This window comes from Cygnus atratus, chromosome 12 (genome assembly GCF_013377495.2).
Source record: "Cygnus atratus isolate AKBS03 ecotype Queensland, Australia chromosome 12, CAtr_DNAZoo_HiC_assembly, whole genome shotgun sequence".
In the NCBI taxonomy this organism is placed as follows: Eukaryota; Metazoa; Chordata; class Aves; order Anseriformes; family Anatidae; genus Cygnus; species Cygnus atratus.
In genome coordinates, this window is record NC_066373.1 from 118,597 (window position 1) to 138,457 (window position 19,861).

Below are 19,861 nucleotides of genomic sequence, written 5' to 3' on the forward strand. Positions count from 1 at the left end.
ATGAGAGACTGTGCACTGCTCAGCCTTGGCCTTAAGTCGATGTGCAGGACACTTGCAAGTATGCTGAAAGAAGCAGAGCGTACCCCAGGTTCATGGAGCATAGGCAGCACTGATGAACTACAGGCCCAGCAGCCACAATGAAGGACTTGCAAGTCCTCTTACAGCTGCTGCGAAGAATGCTCCACACAGTGTGAGCGGTATTGGCTCCAGCGTGCAGGCACTGCGAAGAGAAACACCTTGCCAAGCCTTCCTTTTTGCTTACATCCAGGCAAATGTTGTGTAAGTGTTTGCGTTATGACTTCAGATACTCGTGCTGTTGCATGGTTTGCTGAGGCAACTGCCCCCTGGACGGCCTTGAAGCCATGAGGGCAGTGACCAGCCAATGGGAATGGGGTGGAAAGAGGCATGGTGGCCCTGCAGGGCAAGGGGAAACCTTGAGCTTGCATTGAGTGGGGTGGGCAGCACCAGCCACCTCACTTTCTTACAGCACAGGCAGGCCAACACCTCTCATGACTGAATTTGAGCCCCAGTGATGGAGGCCTGCCACCTGCCAATGGATCTGCTCCAGTGACAGCTGCTCTTCTCCTTAGGAAGTGGTGGAGGCAGTGTGTGTGGGGTAGGGGGTGGGGGGAAGCATTTCTTTTTTTCTTTTTTTTTTTTGATGTGTGTGTACATGCCTAAATCACATCTCTTTTACTTCAAATTAAGAACATTGCTTCCTGAACATGCCAACAGCAAATAGGGAGACCAAAATATTCCCCTTCTCTTGACAGATTTTTTTACAAGGTTGCAAGTTAAGATGCCTCCCTATTAACATGCTTGAAAGTTGTTAATAGACACCTGTTCAGGCAAATGAAAAGACTGTGTTCCATCTTTTTTTCTTAGGTTATCTTTCTAGAGCTTTCTTTTGCTCTAGAAAAGAGCGGGGGGGGGGGGGGGGGAAGAATTTCTTCACGTCCTACATGTGACATTTCTGTTTATACACCCCAGTGATGTTAGTTTTTTTCGCAACAGGATGACATTGTGGACTTGAGTTCAGTTTGTGATTCACAAACACCTCCAGTTCTTTTCTGCAGCACTGCTGCATCGTCATCGTGCTGAGCTCATTGTTTCTGTGACTATTTATTTATGTGGGACAGTTGATAAACCTGTTTGTGGTGTTCAGCAGTGATTGTGCTGCAGGTCCCACCTGCCTCACACTGGAGAAATACGAGGCAGCTCACAACTCACCCCTTCTGCTTCATCCTCCAAGTTCCCAGGGAGGGCACTGAACCAGGTCAGAGCTCTTTGTCCATGGCGAGCCAGGCCAGGCCCTTCCCGCCCCTTAGTGCAGCAATGACATCAGGGTCAGCCAGAAACAGAATTGGAAAAAAAAGGAAGGGGGGGGAGGAAGGGGGAGGAAAGAGGGGGCAGGGTTAGGGAGAAGGAGAGAGAGGGATGCCAAAGAAGAGCTAAACATTAATACAGGTGCCCTGAGCTTCCTGTAGCTCTCTTCTGTTGATGGCTACTTGTTGCAGTGAAAATAGGAATCCAAAAGATGATGCTGACCAGGCTCAGCTGGTTTACCAGCTGTGATAATTTGAGCATGTTGCAAAGCATTTTGTTAACAATTCTCAATATAGCAAAATAAATGGAATAAGACTGACTCAGTTTTGCAATGCCCTGATGTTTGTACCTCACTTGCTGGCAGCAAACACTCTAGTAAAACACTGATGCACCACCGAATCAACAGTATTTCCCAGCTCTGTCTTTCTTGGAACAAGTAATTCCAGCACATCGCAAAATCTAAAGACAATTTTGGCTCAGGTTGCTGGATGACCAGCACAACACGCTGCATAAGAAACAATTATTCCATTCCTTCTTATTATTCATAACTTGGTTGTTCATATCCCTTTCACAGCAGTTAATAGCTCTACTAGGAAAAATGGCATTGCTCATAATCCTAAAATTATACAAAGGGTTGCTAACGACTTTTAAGCTCATCCTATTCATGGCAGCAAGGAGGTCTTAGTTCTAACACATGAACATGAGTGATGAAACATGATCACACCAAAAGGCATGTGGCATGTGCAACAGTGTCGATGAGCACCTGCAGTCTCCAGAGCTTTTGTCCTAGGCTCTGCAACAGCTCCCCATTTCCTAACTACATCATCCTACAACTCTTTTCCCCCTATCTGAAATGGGGTTGAACAAGAAGTTATTTTGTTTTGCTTCTCTCTTATCCCCAAATTAGGTAACTTTTAAGGCAAGTTTGCAGATATCCTGTCCTTCATGGAGTAGGGTGAAATGGGGAGGATGGTGTTCTCCTGCAGTGCTGAGTCTGCAGAAGTACTCCCGTTTACAGGCTTCTCGCGTTATCAGGCTACAGTCTTGTTGCTGCACATCGCCAGGAAAGGCAAAGGACAAGGCAGACAGTCATTTTTCCATGATTCAAAACACCAATGTACTCAAGTCTTGAATGCTGTGTACAGGTCTGATTACACCAAGGATGTAGGGGAGTAAGGAGCATCCAGAGAAGGGCAGCTAATACCACAGAGCACACGGTGCAGCTGCTGTACCAGGAGAAACTAAAAGGGCTGCGACTTCTGTTTAGAAAGGGGACAGAGGGGCAGGATAGAGGCCTGAGGCGGCAGACAAACAGAGTGCAGGACACTTTCACCAAAAGCTGCAGTGCAGGAAAAGCGGAAACTTGTGGAAAACTGCCGGGCTCAGTTTCCAAGAGGTACAAGACGGCGCCTTCCGCACGGCGGGTGGGATTCGGGGCCGCGCCGCCACGAAGGGCTGCGGGGACGCCTCGGCGGCACGCGAAGGGCGCGACCGCGGCCGGCAGGTGCCGAGGGGAGCGCCCGGGCCGTGCCCGCAGCGGCTCCGCGGGGGGGCCGGGTCCGCGCGCAGGGTCCCGGGAGAGCCGCGACGAGCCCCGGACGCGGCGGGCACCTCCCCCAGGCCGCGGCCCGGCCCCGCGCTCCGCCCTCGGTGCCCGGCGAGGCCGAGGGCAGCGGGGCTGCGCCGGGCCATGGCGGAGAGGAGCGGCGCTCGCGTCCCGCGGACAGGAGGCACCGGGGCGGGCGGGCGGTGAGGGGCGGCCGCGAGGGGCCCGGCGGGGGTCGGGGCGGGAGGGGGCGGCTGCGAGAGGCCCGGCGGGGGGCCCGACTCCCCCCTCACGCCTCTGTCTCCCCTCAGCGCCGTGCCCGGAGCGGGGCCGCAGGGACCGCCGGGGAGCTGCGCCGCTGCGCCGGGGCCGCTGGAGTGCCGCCGCTGCCGCTACCTGTGCACGGCCAGGGGTGAGCGGGGCCGGGGGCGCGGCGGGAGCCGCTTCTTGCCCAGCCGGAGCAGCCGGCCCGGCCCGGCCCGGCGAGAGGCTGCTCCCGAGCGCGGGGCCGCCCCCGGCCCGGCCCCACCGCGGTGCCCTTCCCCTTGCAGCCTGCTGCCAGGGGGTGGGAGCACTGCTCGCCGCGCTGGTCCTGGTCTGCAGCTCCGTGTCCTACGGCTCGACGGGAGGCTACACGGGCGTCGCCAGCCTGGGGGGCATCTACTACTACCAGTACGGCGGGGCGTACAGCGGCTTCAGCGGAGCAGATGGGGAGAAGGCCCAGCAGCTTGACCAGCGTTTCCACCTCCTCAAGCTGCCAATTGCAAGGGCAGCAATGGCCATGGGAGGGTCTTTAATGGTCTTCTCCTGCCTTCTCATTTTGTTTGGTGTCTTACAGCTACCGTGGCATTTTCCAGCATGGCTCCTACTTGAATGCACCCTGGACGCAGTGGTAGCCATTGGCTTGGTGCCTGCTCTGTACTATTTCTTCCATCATCTGCTGGAGGTTTATAATTCATCGGTGTGCAAAGAGAGAGAGCAGCTTTACCAAAGCAAAGGCTATCAGGGCTTTCGGTGCAGCCTACATGGGGCAGAGATTGCTGCTGGCCTCTTAGGCTGCATAGCTGTCATGGCCTACCTGCTTAGTGCTGGCCTGGCTGTCAAGGGGTACAGAACAGTTTGCAAACTGAAACAGAAGCCAGTACAAGTCTATGAGCTTTAGAATTATTCCTCTGCTCTAGTAATGCTCAGGATTTTTGCCAGCCTCCCTACTGAGATGAAACAGCACATTTTTCTTGCTTGTTAACAGTGTATCCTTAATGCTACAACAGAACACACACAGAAACAGTACAGTTCCAAATACAGTGAAGCCAAGCTATTCAAACTTGGATTTGCATTGTTGAATTATTAGTGGACACATTGTCCTGTGGATTGTCTTCATCTGGCAGCTCTCTTAGTAAAGAACGGGTGTTGTTGACTCTAGCAAGCTGCCTGCTTTACAGGTAGTGCTTCTACCCCCTCTCTCAAGGTGGCTTGTTCTCCTCCAATGAGATCTTGCTACAAGTAGCTGGCAAGACACCATAAATAACAAAACAGGAACAAATGGATTAATCATCAGAACAAGTTAGATAAATATAAACATCAGGTGCGTATCTGTTTTCTCACCACTGCACATCTGAATGACTATTCTTACCTCTTATACTGGTCAGCCACTGAAATTGGAAGAGAGCCTTCAATTACAGCTTTGATGACACTCCGAGTCCTGTTATCTCAGATGTGCTCCAACAATGTATGTTCTCTTAGTCGTTGCTAAAACCATTTTTTTCTTTAGCACATTTGGTTTTGAATGCTTCAAGGCTATGCAGTCAGGGAGCATACTGAGATACTCTTCTGGAGAAATCTTTGCTCCCAAATGTAGATCGTTGAAAGAGAGGTTTGCTTAACTAGGCTCTAGGTTTCCCTCTCAGTCTCATCTAGTACTTTGTGTACTAGGACATTGCTTATGGTAAAATGTTGTACCCAGCACCTTCCTAAAAATAAGATAGCTGATGTTGATAATCTCCCAGCATGTATCAGGTAGCACAGCTGGTATCTGTCATGGACACACAAGATTGAGGGAACTGGGCTTGTTTAGCTTGGAGAAGAGAAGACTGGGGAGACCGTATTGCGGCCTTCCAGTACTTGAAGGGAGCATATAAACAGGAGGGGGAACTCCTGTTTACATATGTAGATAGTGATAGGACAAGGGGGAATGGTTTTAAACTAAGACGGGGAGATTTAGGTTAGAAATTAGGAGAAAGTTTTTTGCTCTGCGGGTGGTGAGGCACTGGAACAGGTTACCCAGAGAGGTTGTGGATGCACGATCCCTGGAGGCATTCAAGGCCAGGCTGGATGCAGCTCTGGGCAGCCTGCTCTAGTGGTTGGCAACCCTGCCCAGAGCAGGGGGGTTGAAACTAGATGATCTTTAAGGTCCTTTTCAACCCAGGCCATTTTATGACTCTATGACTTCTGCTGGTGAACAGCTTTCCATAGCTGAGACTTTTACAAAGGACCTGTGACTGTCCACTGAGAACAGAGACTGTCCACTGAGAAGCGAGCAATGAGGCTGGTCGTTGTGGCAGCTAATTATTGCTTCATATAGATCTTTTGGCACTAACAGGGCAGTTTGAACATGGCATTTATATTGCCATCAGAGAATCCTGAAATAAACTTACAGAATGGTGAATATACTCAGCCTAATTTGTGACACAATGTCTTCTTTTCAAACTCTCTTGGTGAGGGTACCCTTTTGTACGGAATGATCTTTTATAAAAGCAAAACTGTTATGTACAAGTTGACTCCCTGAGTTGGGCTAATCAGGGAAAAGCTTTAAGAGCTCAGACAGGTGGTTTAAGACACGTATTGTTTTCAAAACATTCTTAATGTGCAAGCTGGGAAAATGAGATTCTGATCTTGTATTATTTATAAGCATATAAAGGTGAAATGTACTCTTAAAAAATTGTTGTTTGGTTGTGTTTTTATATATGTAACAGGGAAAAGAAAACTAGCACCAGATTCAGATAATCATGCCTCAGAATGAGATGTCATTTCAGAGCAGTGCCCACAATGTACATTTATATGAAGCTGGAACCACCACTGGTCTCACAGACCAACTCTGCCCATATAGGAAAAACAAAAATTAAGAGTCCACACTACACCGGAATTGTGTGTTTTGTCATGGATGTATCTCCAGGTTAACTGGCACTAAATCCTCACAGCTTCTGAAACTACGGAACACTGCTGGAACCAGAGATACAGAGATACAAAAGTAAAACATTCTAAATTGTAACACTCCAGGTACTTCTGGGTTTCTTTGATTTCTCCTTTCTTTTAGTAGCCAGATGCATTGAGTGTTTCAATGCAAGGATTTATGTGGACAGTCCACTGTGGTCCTACTCCTTCTATTTTTCTTGCTTGCTGCAGTTACTTTTAAAGAGCTGTACAGTACTACTTACAGCAAGTTCACAGGCAAGATTCCTCTGGTAGGTTACAGAGAGCTGCCTAATACTTGGTATTATGAATTCCACCCTCACAGTGTTCTACAAGTAGCTTTTATATGGAAGGCTGATGAGTGGAAGCAGCACATAGCTCAGCAAAGGGGACCCTACAGCATGACCGTGGCTAGCCACAACTATGTTTGACTGGGACATTGCACATATTCCCTCCAGTGCAGTAACAGAATCAAAATATATAATTAGACAAAAGTAAAAATCTTTATTGCTAAATCAGCTGAAAAGTTGATGCAAAAATATTCTTCCTTCCTGAACTGCTCTATACATCTGAGTAAAGAATCAATGGAATAGTGTTTTCCAGCAATGTTATTTGCCTCTCCAAAGCAACACACACACAGGCCCCCGTGCTGAAGGTGCATTCATTGAACAATCTACTCCCCTGTACAATAAAAGAGGAATAATTACAGCTGCATGCCAGAGTGGGATACATAAAATATTTTCCTTATTAAAACAAAAAGCATGAAAAAGATTATTTTATAGCCAGTGTGCTGCAAACATTTTTTAACGTGCTGAGTCATGAGTGAAGTTTAAAAAAATGGTAACATTTTAAAATGGAATAAATGGGGGAAAAATACACTTGAGTCTTCAGGCTACAAGGGAAGAGCAGACAATGGCTGCACAAAAACTGAAGAGGTGAACCTACTGCCTGTAAAAAGGCCCTCTGGCAAGTGAGGTGAAAGCCATCACCATTCAGGAACGTAGAAACTTCTTGAAGTCCCAGGGCTTTAGCTGTGGCTTAACATCCTGTATACTAGAAGAATTTCAGGCCTCAAAGCAGCCCTTCCCTGAGTCAGGGAAATACTTGCTCCTTCTTGGAACAGGATTTTACCCTCACCCATCCAGCTGAGGATTTTGATCAGATTCCAACAATCTGTGGTGCTGCTTCTACCAGGCCTGATTCAGGTGCTGGGAGCAACTTTGAGGCTATCCCTTGCCCTCAATACTCAAATTCTGACCAGGTGCCACTGAATATAACCTTTATTGGTTCCTTTTGCTGAAGTCGTTCTGGACAGGACAGGGCAGACAGGTCAGTGTCTTCGATGCAACTGTTCTCATTGAGCATGCTTGCCAACAGGGCCAGAATTATTGAAAAGAGACACACACTAACTCACCAGCCTAACTTGGCTATTTGGCTATGGCCACCTGGAACGTCGTAGGTCTGGCATTGGTCAGTAGGGACAAGAGAGCCTGATGACCCCAAGTTGAGAACCTCTACCAGTAAGCCTGTAAAGAACGAGACGTTCTTAGTGATGTGGCTCAGTGGAGATGATGCCATCTCCAAGAGCCAAATATGAAGTTCAAGGAAGAGACCTGGGAAAACACTTTCTATCCTCAGCTATGAGTCCTTCACTAAACTTTTCCCACTTATGTGTGTTCCACCTACAGCAGTGCTCCTCTGAAGCCTGAAATATAAGTCGATGTTATAAAGATGAAGATAACAAAGGAGAAGTCTCTAGAGAGGCTGGAAAACAAAAGGGGTTAAGTGCTAGGGATTCAGACTGGCAAGGATACACTGGATTTTCTACAACAGTGCAAGAGAGAGTCCTGATTTGCATTAACATCTACCACTCTCTTAAGTGCAAGGTTTGTCACAGTCTTATTCAGAAAGAAGAGTGTATTTCTGCATCAATCCCACACTGAACAGAGACTGCTTTGCAGCCTACTCAGCTATCAGACACTTTTGGCCTGAGCACAGGTATTTGGTGACATTATCGCCAGTGAAGGAATTAAAAGTTACTGTCAAATATACTGGGATGAACCTTTTCTGTATACTTAAAGTGAAGAGAACCTGAAAGAGATTTGGGTTTGTCTGTTATTTCTATGCCCGAAGGATTCAAAATGTTGTTTCTACAATTCCAAGGGTAAGCATTTCTCTCAAAGTGAGGCAGACATTTAAACAGAGTCAAAACTCAGGTGAGTTTAAACTTTGGAAAAAAGTGGGGTTGTTTCATGATTACATTGTAACTAGCACAAGGTATAACCTAAGAAGTTGCTCTCATGCATGGTAAAAACACATTTTTTTTCCCTTAGTGAGAAGAAATTCAAGGAGCTCTGAAATCTAAGTAAAACTCCATTAGATTTTGTCAAAAGATCTCTACTGTCAGAATCCCACAAGTTGTCTGCACAGTATTTCCTTCCAATCAAGGCCTGAAATTGATAAAAAATATACAACTCAAGCCCCTCAGAGCTCCTGAGAAAAAACTTTCACATTTTTTTCATAAATATAATTAATAAAGAAGAAAAGGCACTAGCCCACATTATAGTCAGGATTATTGCACCACTGACATGACAGGGGAAGCTGCTGTCCAGCTCTCTGCCAGCTAGGGAAGACAGATCTGCACACGATGGGGGCCGTGGTCTTTTCACAGCACTTACATGAGATGATGACATAAGCAGCCAACTTACGCCCTGCACCAAAAATCTTAATGGAACCACCATGCATCCAGCAACTGTAGACTGGGCAGTTCACCATTAGTGGGACTGTTTTAAACATCTCTTCCCCTCTGCTGACAAAGATGTTTTTAAGGTGAATTTTTTTTCCTTTTCCATTGAAAACTAAGCAGAAACAAAGATGCTTTCACCTTGTTTGCGGCCAAATTGGGCACGTACCACATAACAGAGGTTGCTCTGGATTTGGACTGACTCCTGCTTTTAGATGCAAGCAAAGATGCTGTGGCTGGTAATAAAGACAGTGCAGTTTATGTTGGTGGGAAAGAACACTGAACGCTTCCCCAGCATACGGAGACCAGCCCAACTGCTTGCTAGGCTAAGAGCAACACGCCACTGCTTCTACCTTGGCTTTCTCTTAGACTGAGTACCTCACTAAAACAAGCAGGAGTTCATGGTTTCACGATGTGTCTTCTGGATATAGGAAGCCTCTACTGTGAAGCATCTGTGATGGAAGTAGACAAGTTGCTGAGCTGTGTCTGTGCTCTGCAGCTAGCACTGGCTCTACATGTTACCTCAATCAGTAAGTCCAGAGCTGATCTTTTTTATGCCCCATGTAAAATGCAACAGTAGACAACCACTTATCACCCAGCTGTGTATTTTTTCATTCTGCATAGCCTGATCCCATTATAATCCTCACTCTACCTGCACTGGTGCTCATCAGAACACCAGTACCCTGAGTCCTCTAGTGCCCTAACAAATAGCCACTGGGAAAAGTCTCCCCCACCTGCTGTGGACAGGGATACTGGAGTGCTCTCTCCCCTGGCCCTAAGTAGTAAAGTGCTGGGCTGAAGGGGAACAGAACAGCTTAAGTGCAATCAGTAAAAGTGCTTGCAATTCGTGTAGGAAACCATTCTTGCGTCAGCTTCATTGCAACTGGCTGTATTCTTTCAAGGAATAATGAAGTCAGGTGCTGCCAGGAGGACCTATGTCAGAAATATTCACAGGACTCCAAACACTGCATACTTCCCCCTCAGCAGCTAAGCCCCCTGCCTCCCCTCTCCCCCCTCCCCCCCCCCCAGCATATTCCAGCTCCTTTCCAGCAGAGCTGGCAGAACCTGAGGGTTCAAGGAGCAAGAGGCAGGCGCTAGAACACCTGCCTTCTTACTAGTGTTTGCACAATTTCTGGACAGTCCCCAATACAGAGCTCAACTGCTGATCTGAACACTCACAGAACAACAGACTACAGCAAAAAGTGGACAGCCCAAACCTTAGCACTACCATTCCTCCTCCATTCCATTAAGGAAGCAGCAGATGCCTGTACTCTCTGCAGATCCCAGCTCTCTTTGAAGAGAGAGACAGCCCTTATGGGACAAAGCTTCCTGGGACAAACAATATGGGAGCAGTACTTGTAGGACTACAAAGCTGTGTCAAACTCCTCTGGCAGAACCACTGCAGATTCCTCTTTCTGCTCCTGATCTGCTCCATTGTCCTGGTGTCGCTTCATTTGTTCCTTCACTTCCTCCTCCAGATCAGGTGGCACCACAAATTGATCCTCTGGCTCCATCTGGGATGGAGCAGCAAAATAGCCTGTCTTCTTCTTGGGTGCCTCTGTGGCTACTTCGATGAGGTTAAGACTTTCTTCCAAGGACACTATGGAGCCGTTGGAAAGCTTCTTTCCATAGAGACAGCATGTGGAAGGAGATTTCTGCAGTTCACACTTTTCCTTGATCCCTCCCTGTGCAGTGCCACTGTTTACACTGTTCTGTCTCTGAATGATGAGGACAAGCCCAGAGTCATCCTCTGGCCCTGGAGCAGAGGAGCTGTACTCTAAGGCAGGAGGCTCGAACTCCAGGCCCTTTCCTTTACAGCAGTGGATGTCCACCTCTACCTCCACTTTACTGCCATTTGTCATCACACCTTCCACAGGCTGTTCATCATCGCTATCCAGGCCATTGTCAGACTGGTTACTAGAGAAGGTGGCACTGGAAGGTTGGCGCTGAAAGATACTTGAGGGGGGCAAAGGATGTAGACTGCAACGTCGCTCTTGTCGTGGTAGCAAGCTGCCATCAAGACCAACAGCATTGTGCTCATCTGAAGCAGTAGAGCCCACCTCACTGCTAACCTCAGAAGCAGACAGTTCGCTACTGAACTCTGAAGCAATTCCGCTGCTAGATGAAGGTGTTGCTGGTTTGGCGGTGGTGGAACTAAATCCCCCAGGGCCTGGCAGAGTGATGCCATGCATCTCACAGGTGCAGCTGTCCTCACTGATGTTCAGACACACCACCATTGCACCTACATTGTCCTGGCAACCATAGCTTTGGGCTAAAGTGCAGAGTTTCTTTGCAGCAGCTAGTGGGTCATGTAGATGGCGCACAGCTGAGACAGCCTCTGTGTAAGAAAGGTGTTCCCAGAGAGCTTTGTTCCCTAGAAGTAGCAGCTCATCTTGTACAGTCAGTGGAATGGAGCTGACATGTGGCTTGGGCAGGATCCAAGGATGCAAGTATGTGCAGCCTAGCATCCGAGTACAGCAAGTCACACCATTGACCTTATTGTCCTGCAGACAAGAGAAAAAAAACAGTAACATTAGATCCACTATTAGATCATTTGGAGAGTCTTTCCCCTGCCCATAAACTGGTTCAGAGCATTGAGAAATACTAGTATACAGGTACAGTCAGTTACAGTACAGAAGAAAGGGATTAAAGGGATTTAGGTCCAGGAACCACAGCCAAGACTTTCCTGCTGTTTTTAAATTAATTTCAGTGTTCTTAATTTCTGTTGTTAGATGTTGCTGCTGCTGCTGATTATTAAAAACCGTCAGAGAACACATGTAGGGAAATCTCCTCAGACAATAATTTCACTTGCATTTTTCAGAATCAGACAGTTTTTAAATCATTTAATATGCCACACTCATTCCAGTTATTGTTAGTCAGAATGCTAAGGAATATAGCATCTCACAGAACTGTAACACATTAGCAGGGATAACACTTTCATCAGACAACTCCATAAATGTGTTTTTTGTTTTTTTTAAAGATCCACTGTTCATAAAGCTAATATGACTGACGCTGATTTCTCAGTTCTTTTTTGACTACATATTTTCCAGTTCTTTGGAACTTCCCTGTTTTTTCCAAGTTTTTAGAAAGTTAACATTTAGAAAATTTTTCCAAAATCATTTTAATACTTTTGTATAAAAATACAAATAATTATAAAAAACAAATAAAAATACACTTCTGCCTTTTTTGTGTAAAATTTCCACCTCTTCCTACTTGATATCTACATTCAGTATATCTCAACAGCCACTTAGCCTGTACCTTCACTGAATAAAACATGGAATAAATCCGAAAAGAGGTACTTGAGTCATGGTTTCCAAGAAACACAAGATGGACTAGATTATTTTGTGAATTTTGAGACAACATGATCTCCCAGGCCATCCTGCTCTGGTCCTCAGTGGCTCTTCTCCACACTCACCCAAGTCATAAACAGCGTTATATACCACTCTCTCCACATCTCAGTTTAGCTCCACATCTATTTTCTTTCTTCCACCTCTCCCCAACTCATTCTTGGCATTCTGTACCTGTAATTCTCAGGCCATGATGGGTATTTAAGGAACATGTCATTCTGAACAGCTAATTATCAAGAGAAACAGGACAGGAAGCAACAGATAAGTCATGTGAGCATCTTCATGCCACCCTCTCCCCTGCAGCATTGTGCAGGCAGTAGAGCTCAGAATGGTGTGTACTTGAACCAAGCTTTTACTGGCAGGTGAAAGCTGAAGTCTAAACCAACCTCTGTTATAATGGCTTTTTGCTCTTTGATTCTCTTAGCATCTTCTGAACATTGCTCGAGGCTGAAGACTTTGGAGAGGAGCAGAGGTTTTCCACTTCGGCAAAGAATGGCTTGGCATGTCCCAACATTGGCCACCGTCAGAGAAAAGTTGCTGGCTGGATCAGACAAATCATGACGAATATAGCAAAGGACAGCAGAGGAACCCAGCTTCTGTCCAGCCATACCCAGCTTCCTGTTGGAGGAGAAGGTGTAGGAAGGCTCCAGACTCCATGACAGGCGTTCTGGAGCGTGGCCTCACCCCACCTAGCACATTAACCGATGCACCTATGCAGGTCCCACCAGGACCAGCTTGCTCACTGTCCTACCTGTGGGAGACCAAGAAGGTGTTGGACATGAACATCGTGTCCGACTGCTGTACCTCCTCCAGGAGCACATCAGCCATGGTGCACTGCAGTAGACGTGGCAGCTCCTCATTCTTATCACCATCAAACATGCCATACACAGCCTCCACTCCTTCCGCAAAGCTTCCCATTGCCAGCGTTGACACACATAGCCTGTTAGAAAAACATACGGGCAAAGTTAATCTGCCTCGAAGGATTGCATGGTCCCCAAAACCACGGCCATCAGGCACCTTGTCATGAGCACTGTTCTCACAGGGCAGAAAAGCCACTGACCCTACACCCACTGCCCCATGAGATGTACAGCTGCTGCTTATTATTGACACTCCCAAACTCTCCTTGAACATGCTGAGGGGAGGACAAGGGGCAGAGTTTGCAAGAGAAAGCAAAAACACCTCTGCTAGAGCGGGAAACAAAGCCTAAAGGTTCCAGAATAAGCATGACAAACAAGGAAAAGGACAGCACTGAGGCTTGAGTTAGCAAGAATGAGCAAGAGATTGAGAGACAGAGATGGATGAGTTGTTCAACAAAACCTGTCTGCATGGGTGCTTAGCAATGCACTCCACTTAGCACCCCGAGGAGACAAAGTGTCAGGGTTCAGCAAACCACAATACTTACTTATTTCTTTGGCCAGCCATCTCAGCTATTCCATGACTCCAGAAGGTGGAAGTGAGTGCTGAGTCAGTTGTGAGGGAGGGCTTAGCATCAATCTTCAGAGTAGAAATGTGACTATGGAGAGAGAAGAAGAAAAGTCACTTCTAGATGCCATCCATGCTGAACAGCTTGTGGCCAAAGGACCACGTACCGTCTAGAATTTTAGACAGCAGCCTGTTGAAAGAACTGCACCAAGAAGAGGTGCTTGGCCTTCTGGAGATGTCTGAGTACTTATGCCGGACGCAGGTGGGAGAACCTCATACACCTTGAAAAATTCTTTGTTCTGACAGTTTGAACCCAGCCCTTTCCCTTACTACAGGATAGAAAGCTTCAGCTGCCTAAGCAGGGAACATTATACCATTATGCAGTACTATGATACATACGTTACTATTCCATTTCCTCTCCTGGGAAGGGTTACCCTTCGCTGTGCCTGTCACTAGTGGCTTAGCATCTCCATGACTCACCTGAAGATGTCCAGTGTCTGGTGTTCTAGGACCAGGTTTGTGTTTCCAGTCAGGTCCAACTCTTGCAAGGTAGCTGGCAGTGCCTCAGGAATGAGGATTTCAGTTAACTCATTGCAACTCAAGTCCACAATCTGCAGTATCAAAAAAAAAAAAAAGCACAATGACAACGAAAATATTCTGTTCTCTCATGTGATCAGTTACTCCACTGCTCCTTCCTAACATGATATATATTCCTGCTACTGGTTGTATCTCTCAAACAGGTCATGAAAATGGAGCTGACCTATCAGTAGAAGAATGATTTATAATCATCAAATGCTTATAACCTGCAATAGCCAGGACTCTAATACAGAAAGAATGGGTCACACTAAAGATAATGTAAGGCCTATACATACAAGTTTACCTAGATAAATAACACATCCTGCTGTCTCAAATGGTACAGAAGAAATACACCAAGACAGAGACAGCGAAGATTAAAGAGGTGAACCATCTTCAGTCAGTTATGAGAGGGAACAGATCTAGAATGTGTATCTTGTTCCCTCTTCACAAGCTAATTGAGCAAAATGCTGGTATCTCCAGTTCCTCTTCTAGCAGCTACTCTTCATTCTCCCACCGAAACTTCTTCTCATTACCTGCTCCATAAGAATACCTGAATATGGGGCAAATGCAGGATCTCTGGAAAGATGCTGATTTCATTTGAGTGTGCAATAAGAGTATGAAGTAGCTTGCAGTTTGCCACTGTTGTGGGAATTGTTTTCAGTTTGTTGCCACTCAAATTCAGCTCTTCCAAGTGCTCCAGCTTACTGAGTTTGCTGAAAGGGAAACAAAAGAATACCATATCTTTTAGGCCAAAAGAATACCATATCGTTTGTCACTTTTTGAACCCACAGATATAGTATCCATAGACACTGCCCTTTAAAATCTGCATTTCTAATTCATTGACTCAAAACCATGTATCCTCCAAGAGTCCAAAGAGATACTGTACTTAAAATTCAGGGTCCCCAGATGCCCGGCTTGGATTTACACTACAGACAGATCCCTTCACCTGACTTCTACAGCACTAAAGCAGAAGACTGTAAAGTCTTAATTTGAAAACTGTCAGCGAAAATCTAAGCTGTGTCAGTGTACTTTGTAGGAATAAACAGATTTACAAGACAGTGGTTCCATTGCCTAACCAGTACCAGGGAAAATCATGGCAAAGCTTGCATTGATGCAATCAACATTGCATTAATTGTGCTGACACACACACAAAAAATTCTGTGATAATATAACAGATTTTTATTTTTATTTTTTTAAATGAGACTACAAATTAAACTGACACAGAAGTCTACCAGTATAGCACTAACCCTATACTACACTTCAAAGAGACATTTGATACCCTAAGATTGGATTGCAGAAGATACTGAAAAGTAATAATGAAATAAGAATTCAGTGTTAGTCCTACTATTAGGGCCTTGGCAGGGAGCCACATTTGAATCAATGACAGTCAATGAATCAGTGATTAAAAAGAATATATGCACACATGAAATTAAGCCTAGAAGAATTTGCAGATAAAAAAACATAGTGGAATTTCAGTTTCAACATATAGTAATATGAGCTATTTGGTAACCTAAGATTACCTTAAAAGCATGTGATTTAAATTAGCTAAGTAATGCTATGCACATAGAAACTTCTACAAGTTGCAATAAGAGACGAAATAGTCTTCAGAATCCTCAGGGGACTCAGATGCTGGCAGGCAAAACTATCTTTGTTTATGATTTTTAATAGAGCAGCATCCAAGTTCTGCTGTCTATATAGCCAGAAAAACATCAGAATTTGGAAAAGGTTCAAAGGAACCTTCCCTACATTCTAAGACATTAAAAAGGCTGAGTATACTTGCAATTTTGTAGGAACACATGGGAATCTCTAGCCTCATAAGTTTTTATGGTAAGCATGGATTTCTCACTATTTCAACACCAAATTGCGAGCCTGGTGCATGAATTAACGGATGAAATTATATGACCTCCACTGGGCAAGAGTTCAGACAAGTCTGGTTAGGGGCCTTCTGGCAAGACTGAAAAGTGAAAATATGCAGCACAACAAGCTGCATGCCAGTAACACTGAAGTTGTGAAGAAATAATGCCCCCATCCCCACACACACATCCACCACAACTAGGATAGCAACCACCGCAGCCAGCAGTACCGTGTGCCAGATCCCCCTTAACATTATTCCTGTGTGCACACGTGGGGATGGCAGGTCTTTGCCATCAAGCCAAAAGGACAACATCTTGCTTTGACAGCAACTGAAGCACAAAGTAAATGCTCACCAGGAGGATGCTGACTGCCCATCCTGCCCACCAGCCTTATGTATTTACCTTGCAGGGAACGCCTGTAAGTTGTTGTTTGCCAGATGCAGGATCCGTAGACTTGTGTGTCCCGCCAAGACAGGGATGCATTGGTCTGTGAGGTTGTTATTGGTCAAGTAAAGCAGCTGCAGCATGCTCAGACTCTCCTCCCCTGTACATGCAGAGGGCAAGGATTCCAGGCTGTTTGCAGATACATTCAGGTACCTGAGGCTAACCACAGCAAGTGCAAAAAACCAGACTTCATCTAAACCACTCTATTAACAGCAGGAAAAACAGCTATGTAATTGCCTATGCAGACAAAGCAACAACTCTATGCAACTCAGACAACACAGCGTAACACCCCTACTCACATTAAGATTTATGAGTCTACAAATGACTTACTAGCTACGTAACATCGCAGATGCACACAGCATTTTACAGTAAATAGTGGGTACTGAAGAGCTGATGGAGAGAGTGGGTAATATTGGTGGAAGCAGACTACATAAACTCTTGCTTAGAGTCTTTTAAGAAGGGTTGACTCATGTCTGAATAGACAAACAGTAAGGGTCACTCTTGCTGTTCTCCCACGACCTGATGTGCTTTCTGTTGTAACATCTGAAAATCTGTATGTCTTGTCTTCTTTGCACCTGAATTCATGCACTACTTTTAAAGACAGAGCTCTCCATGCAGTAACAGGATCTTAGAAACAGTTGAAACTGAAGTTAATACATTGGTTGACTGTTGGGTTAGGCAAATATCTGTTTTCCTGTAACTAAACAGTAACATGGACTGATCCCCTCACATCAGCTTGATGATTTCTCTCATGGCACCTAAATTACCTCCTCACAAACCACACTCATTATCTCTTACGCAAATGGCAACAAAGCCCATACCACCTCACAAGGACAGTCACGCAGATACCATTAATGGCCTTCACAGCTTCAAAGGTTAACGCAGTCAGAAGACGCATGTTACTGTCACTCACTTCAGAGCCTTGAAAAAGAGCATCTCAGGGAGTTCAGTCAACAGGTTGTGCTGAAGATCCAGCACCTCCAGTGGAATGTGTTCTAGAAGAGGTGGGAGGCTCTGCAGATTATTGTGCCCCACCATCAACTTCCGAAGGCTCAAGGTGCTGAGGATCCTATAAAGACACAATTTACTACGACAGCTTGGTTCACTCCACTTCACATCCACATAATGGGAAAATGGAATATTTAATCAGTTGTAATTTGACGGTACAGCAGAGAAAAATTAAAGTACACTGATCCATAAAATGCAAACAATGACAAAGCAGAAAAACATGTGTAGCAAGGTAATTCAGTCCATTTGTGCTCAGAAGTATATCTGCATTTCCCTCTATGCTACTACAGATCTGTAATTTGTGACACAAGTCTGTCTGTGTGCACACACCTAACATTCTCTCATGTGCATGAAAAAGAAGATAAAAATCACAAAGGATGGGTTTAAATTCCTGTTTAAACCTGTAGGCAGAAAGAAGCGACAACTTAGATTCAGGGCTTTAAGAGGCTGCTTAGCACTCCTGTAGTGTTTCCGAGGCTGTTGTCACATTTACTTCAATAATCACTACAATTCTGGAAAAGGGCTTCTATCCTCACTAACTGCAAAGAAAATTGAAAAAAAAATCAGAAAGGGCACCTGAACACATCTGGACATAGGCTAGAACCACCCTGCCCATTTGGGTGAGGTTTTAATTTGGAACTATATCCTTACGGACCTGTACAGAATGGCTTAAAAACATTAAATGCTCACAACTGTTTCAGGAAAGACATTTCTCCTAATATCCAACCTAACCTTCCCCGGAGCAACTTGAGACTGTTTCCTCTCATCTTATCATTTGGTGCTTATAGAAAAGCCCAATCCCCACCTCACTATAGCCTCCTTTAATGTAATTGTAGAGTGTGATAAGGTCTCCCCTGAGCCTCCTTTTCTCCAAGCTAAACACCCCCAGTTCTCTCAGCTGTTCCTCATAAGGCTTGTTTTTCTGGACACCTCACCAGCTTCATTGCCCTTCTCTGGACACACTCCAGCACCTCTATGTCTTTCTTGTAGTTAGGGACCCAAAACTTAACATAGTATTTGAGATGTGGCCTCACCAGTGAGGAGTACAGAGCGACAATCACTTCCCTAATCCCGCTGGCCACGCTATTTCTGACACAAGCCAGGATGCTGTTGGCCTTCTTGGCCACTTGAGCACACTGCTGGCTCTCATTCAGCCAGCTATCGCCCAACAGCCCCGGGTCCCTTTCCACCAGGCAGTTTTCCAGCCACTCTTCCCCCAGCCTGTAGCATTGCATGAGGTTGTTGTGCCCCAAGTGCAGGACCTGGCACTTGGCCTCGAACTTCATACAGTTGGCCTTGGCCCATTGGCCCAGCCCATCCAGATCCCTCTGCAGAGCCCTCCTACCCTTGAAGGTCAACACTTGTGCCTAACTTGGTGTCATCTGCAAACTTATCGAGGGTGCACTCAATCCCCTCATTCACATCACTGATGAAGTAGTTTGCTTACCTTGATGGGAGTTCCACAAGGAGGTTGTAGCTCATATCCAAAACTTCCAGTTTCTTTGCTTCACAGGCCCAGTCTGGGACACACTGCAGCTGATTGCTGTGAAAAGGAGAAACAGCTAGACACGAGCACTCCATATGGAATATGCCCTGTTTGAATATGCCCTGCACAGCACTAGTGACAGCCAAACCAAAAAAAAAAGTAGAAAATGAACAATATCTGAGCTAGTCACAAGGAATTTATCTCATGGCCAACTGCGTAATGCAAACTGAGCTGGTGCATGATTGGTAGAAAATACTGTTGCAAGGCTCTGATGATGAGGCTTTTGTTTGTTGAAAGCACTAACATAGCAGAACTAGCCACCCTATGCTACCTTGCTATTGCACTTCAACCCAAAACTGAAGCAAAATGTCATCAGATCCTCTGGGCATCCTATCTTACGGGTCCAACAATGCTGCTCTTGGGTGGATGTACGCAATAAAGCCAACAGTGATGATCACCAACATCCGAATGTTTGCACAACGGATTCCCACCATTTGGCCCAGTAAACTGCCACAGGTTCAGCGGTCCCTATTTGGCTTATTTTGCTGATTACAGCCTATAGCTGAAGGACAGCTGATCACCTAGACAGGTCAAACTGGTTCAGAGGGGCTTCTGGTCTGGGACACATTCAGTGTTGGGTTTTCCCATTCTATTGTGAAGATGGAGTGCCTTTTCTCAATTGCTCTAAACTCTTTCAAAAGCTTAAAAGCTCCAGAAATTTTCTGCAGAAAACAACAAAGTGTTCAGATACTTGCTTTATATTCTGTACTGTACAGTCACTTACTGGACGAGTTCTAGACATGTCAGTTGACCAGGAACTGGATAAACATTGACAGAAGTAAGACCTGAAGAAGTAAAGCAAATAATTAAGACTGCAGAGGGGAAAACAACAGAGAAGCACACAGACTAGCTAGCAAGTGA

The 19,861-nt window shown here is 45.7% G+C and overlaps 2 protein-coding genes across 2 annotated transcripts in view; one reads left to right on the forward strand and one right to left on the reverse strand.

The window, feature by feature from the left end:
* The first annotated feature begins 2,970 nt into the window (after positions 1-2,970).
* On the forward strand, positions 2,971-9,176 carry MARVELD3 (MARVEL domain containing 3). The gene is made up of 3 exons (XM_035566194.2): positions 2,971-3,075; positions 3,184-3,284; positions 3,424-9,176. The coding sequence occupies exons 1-3, from the start codon at positions 3,017-3,019 to the stop codon at positions 4,032-4,034; spliced, it is 771 nt and encodes a 256-aa protein (XP_035422087.1). The 5' UTR covers positions 2,971-3,016; the 3' UTR covers positions 4,035-9,176.
* The window catches only part of PHLPP2 (PH domain and leucine rich repeat protein phosphatase 2), a 32,283-nt gene continuing 21,597 nt past the window's right edge, over positions 9,176-19,861 (reverse strand). The window contains 10 exon segments of the mRNA XM_035566221.2: positions 9,176-11,308; positions 12,538-12,769; positions 12,903-13,091; positions 13,554-13,664; positions 14,054-14,184; positions 14,700-14,862; positions 16,405-16,605; positions 17,360-17,515; positions 18,902-18,997; positions 19,725-19,785. Coding sequence (XP_035422114.1) covers positions 10,169-11,308; positions 12,538-12,769; positions 12,903-13,091; positions 13,554-13,664; positions 14,054-14,184; positions 14,700-14,862; positions 16,405-16,605; positions 17,360-17,515; positions 18,902-18,997; positions 19,725-19,785 — 2,480 coding nt within the window. The 3' untranslated portion in view covers positions 9,176-10,168.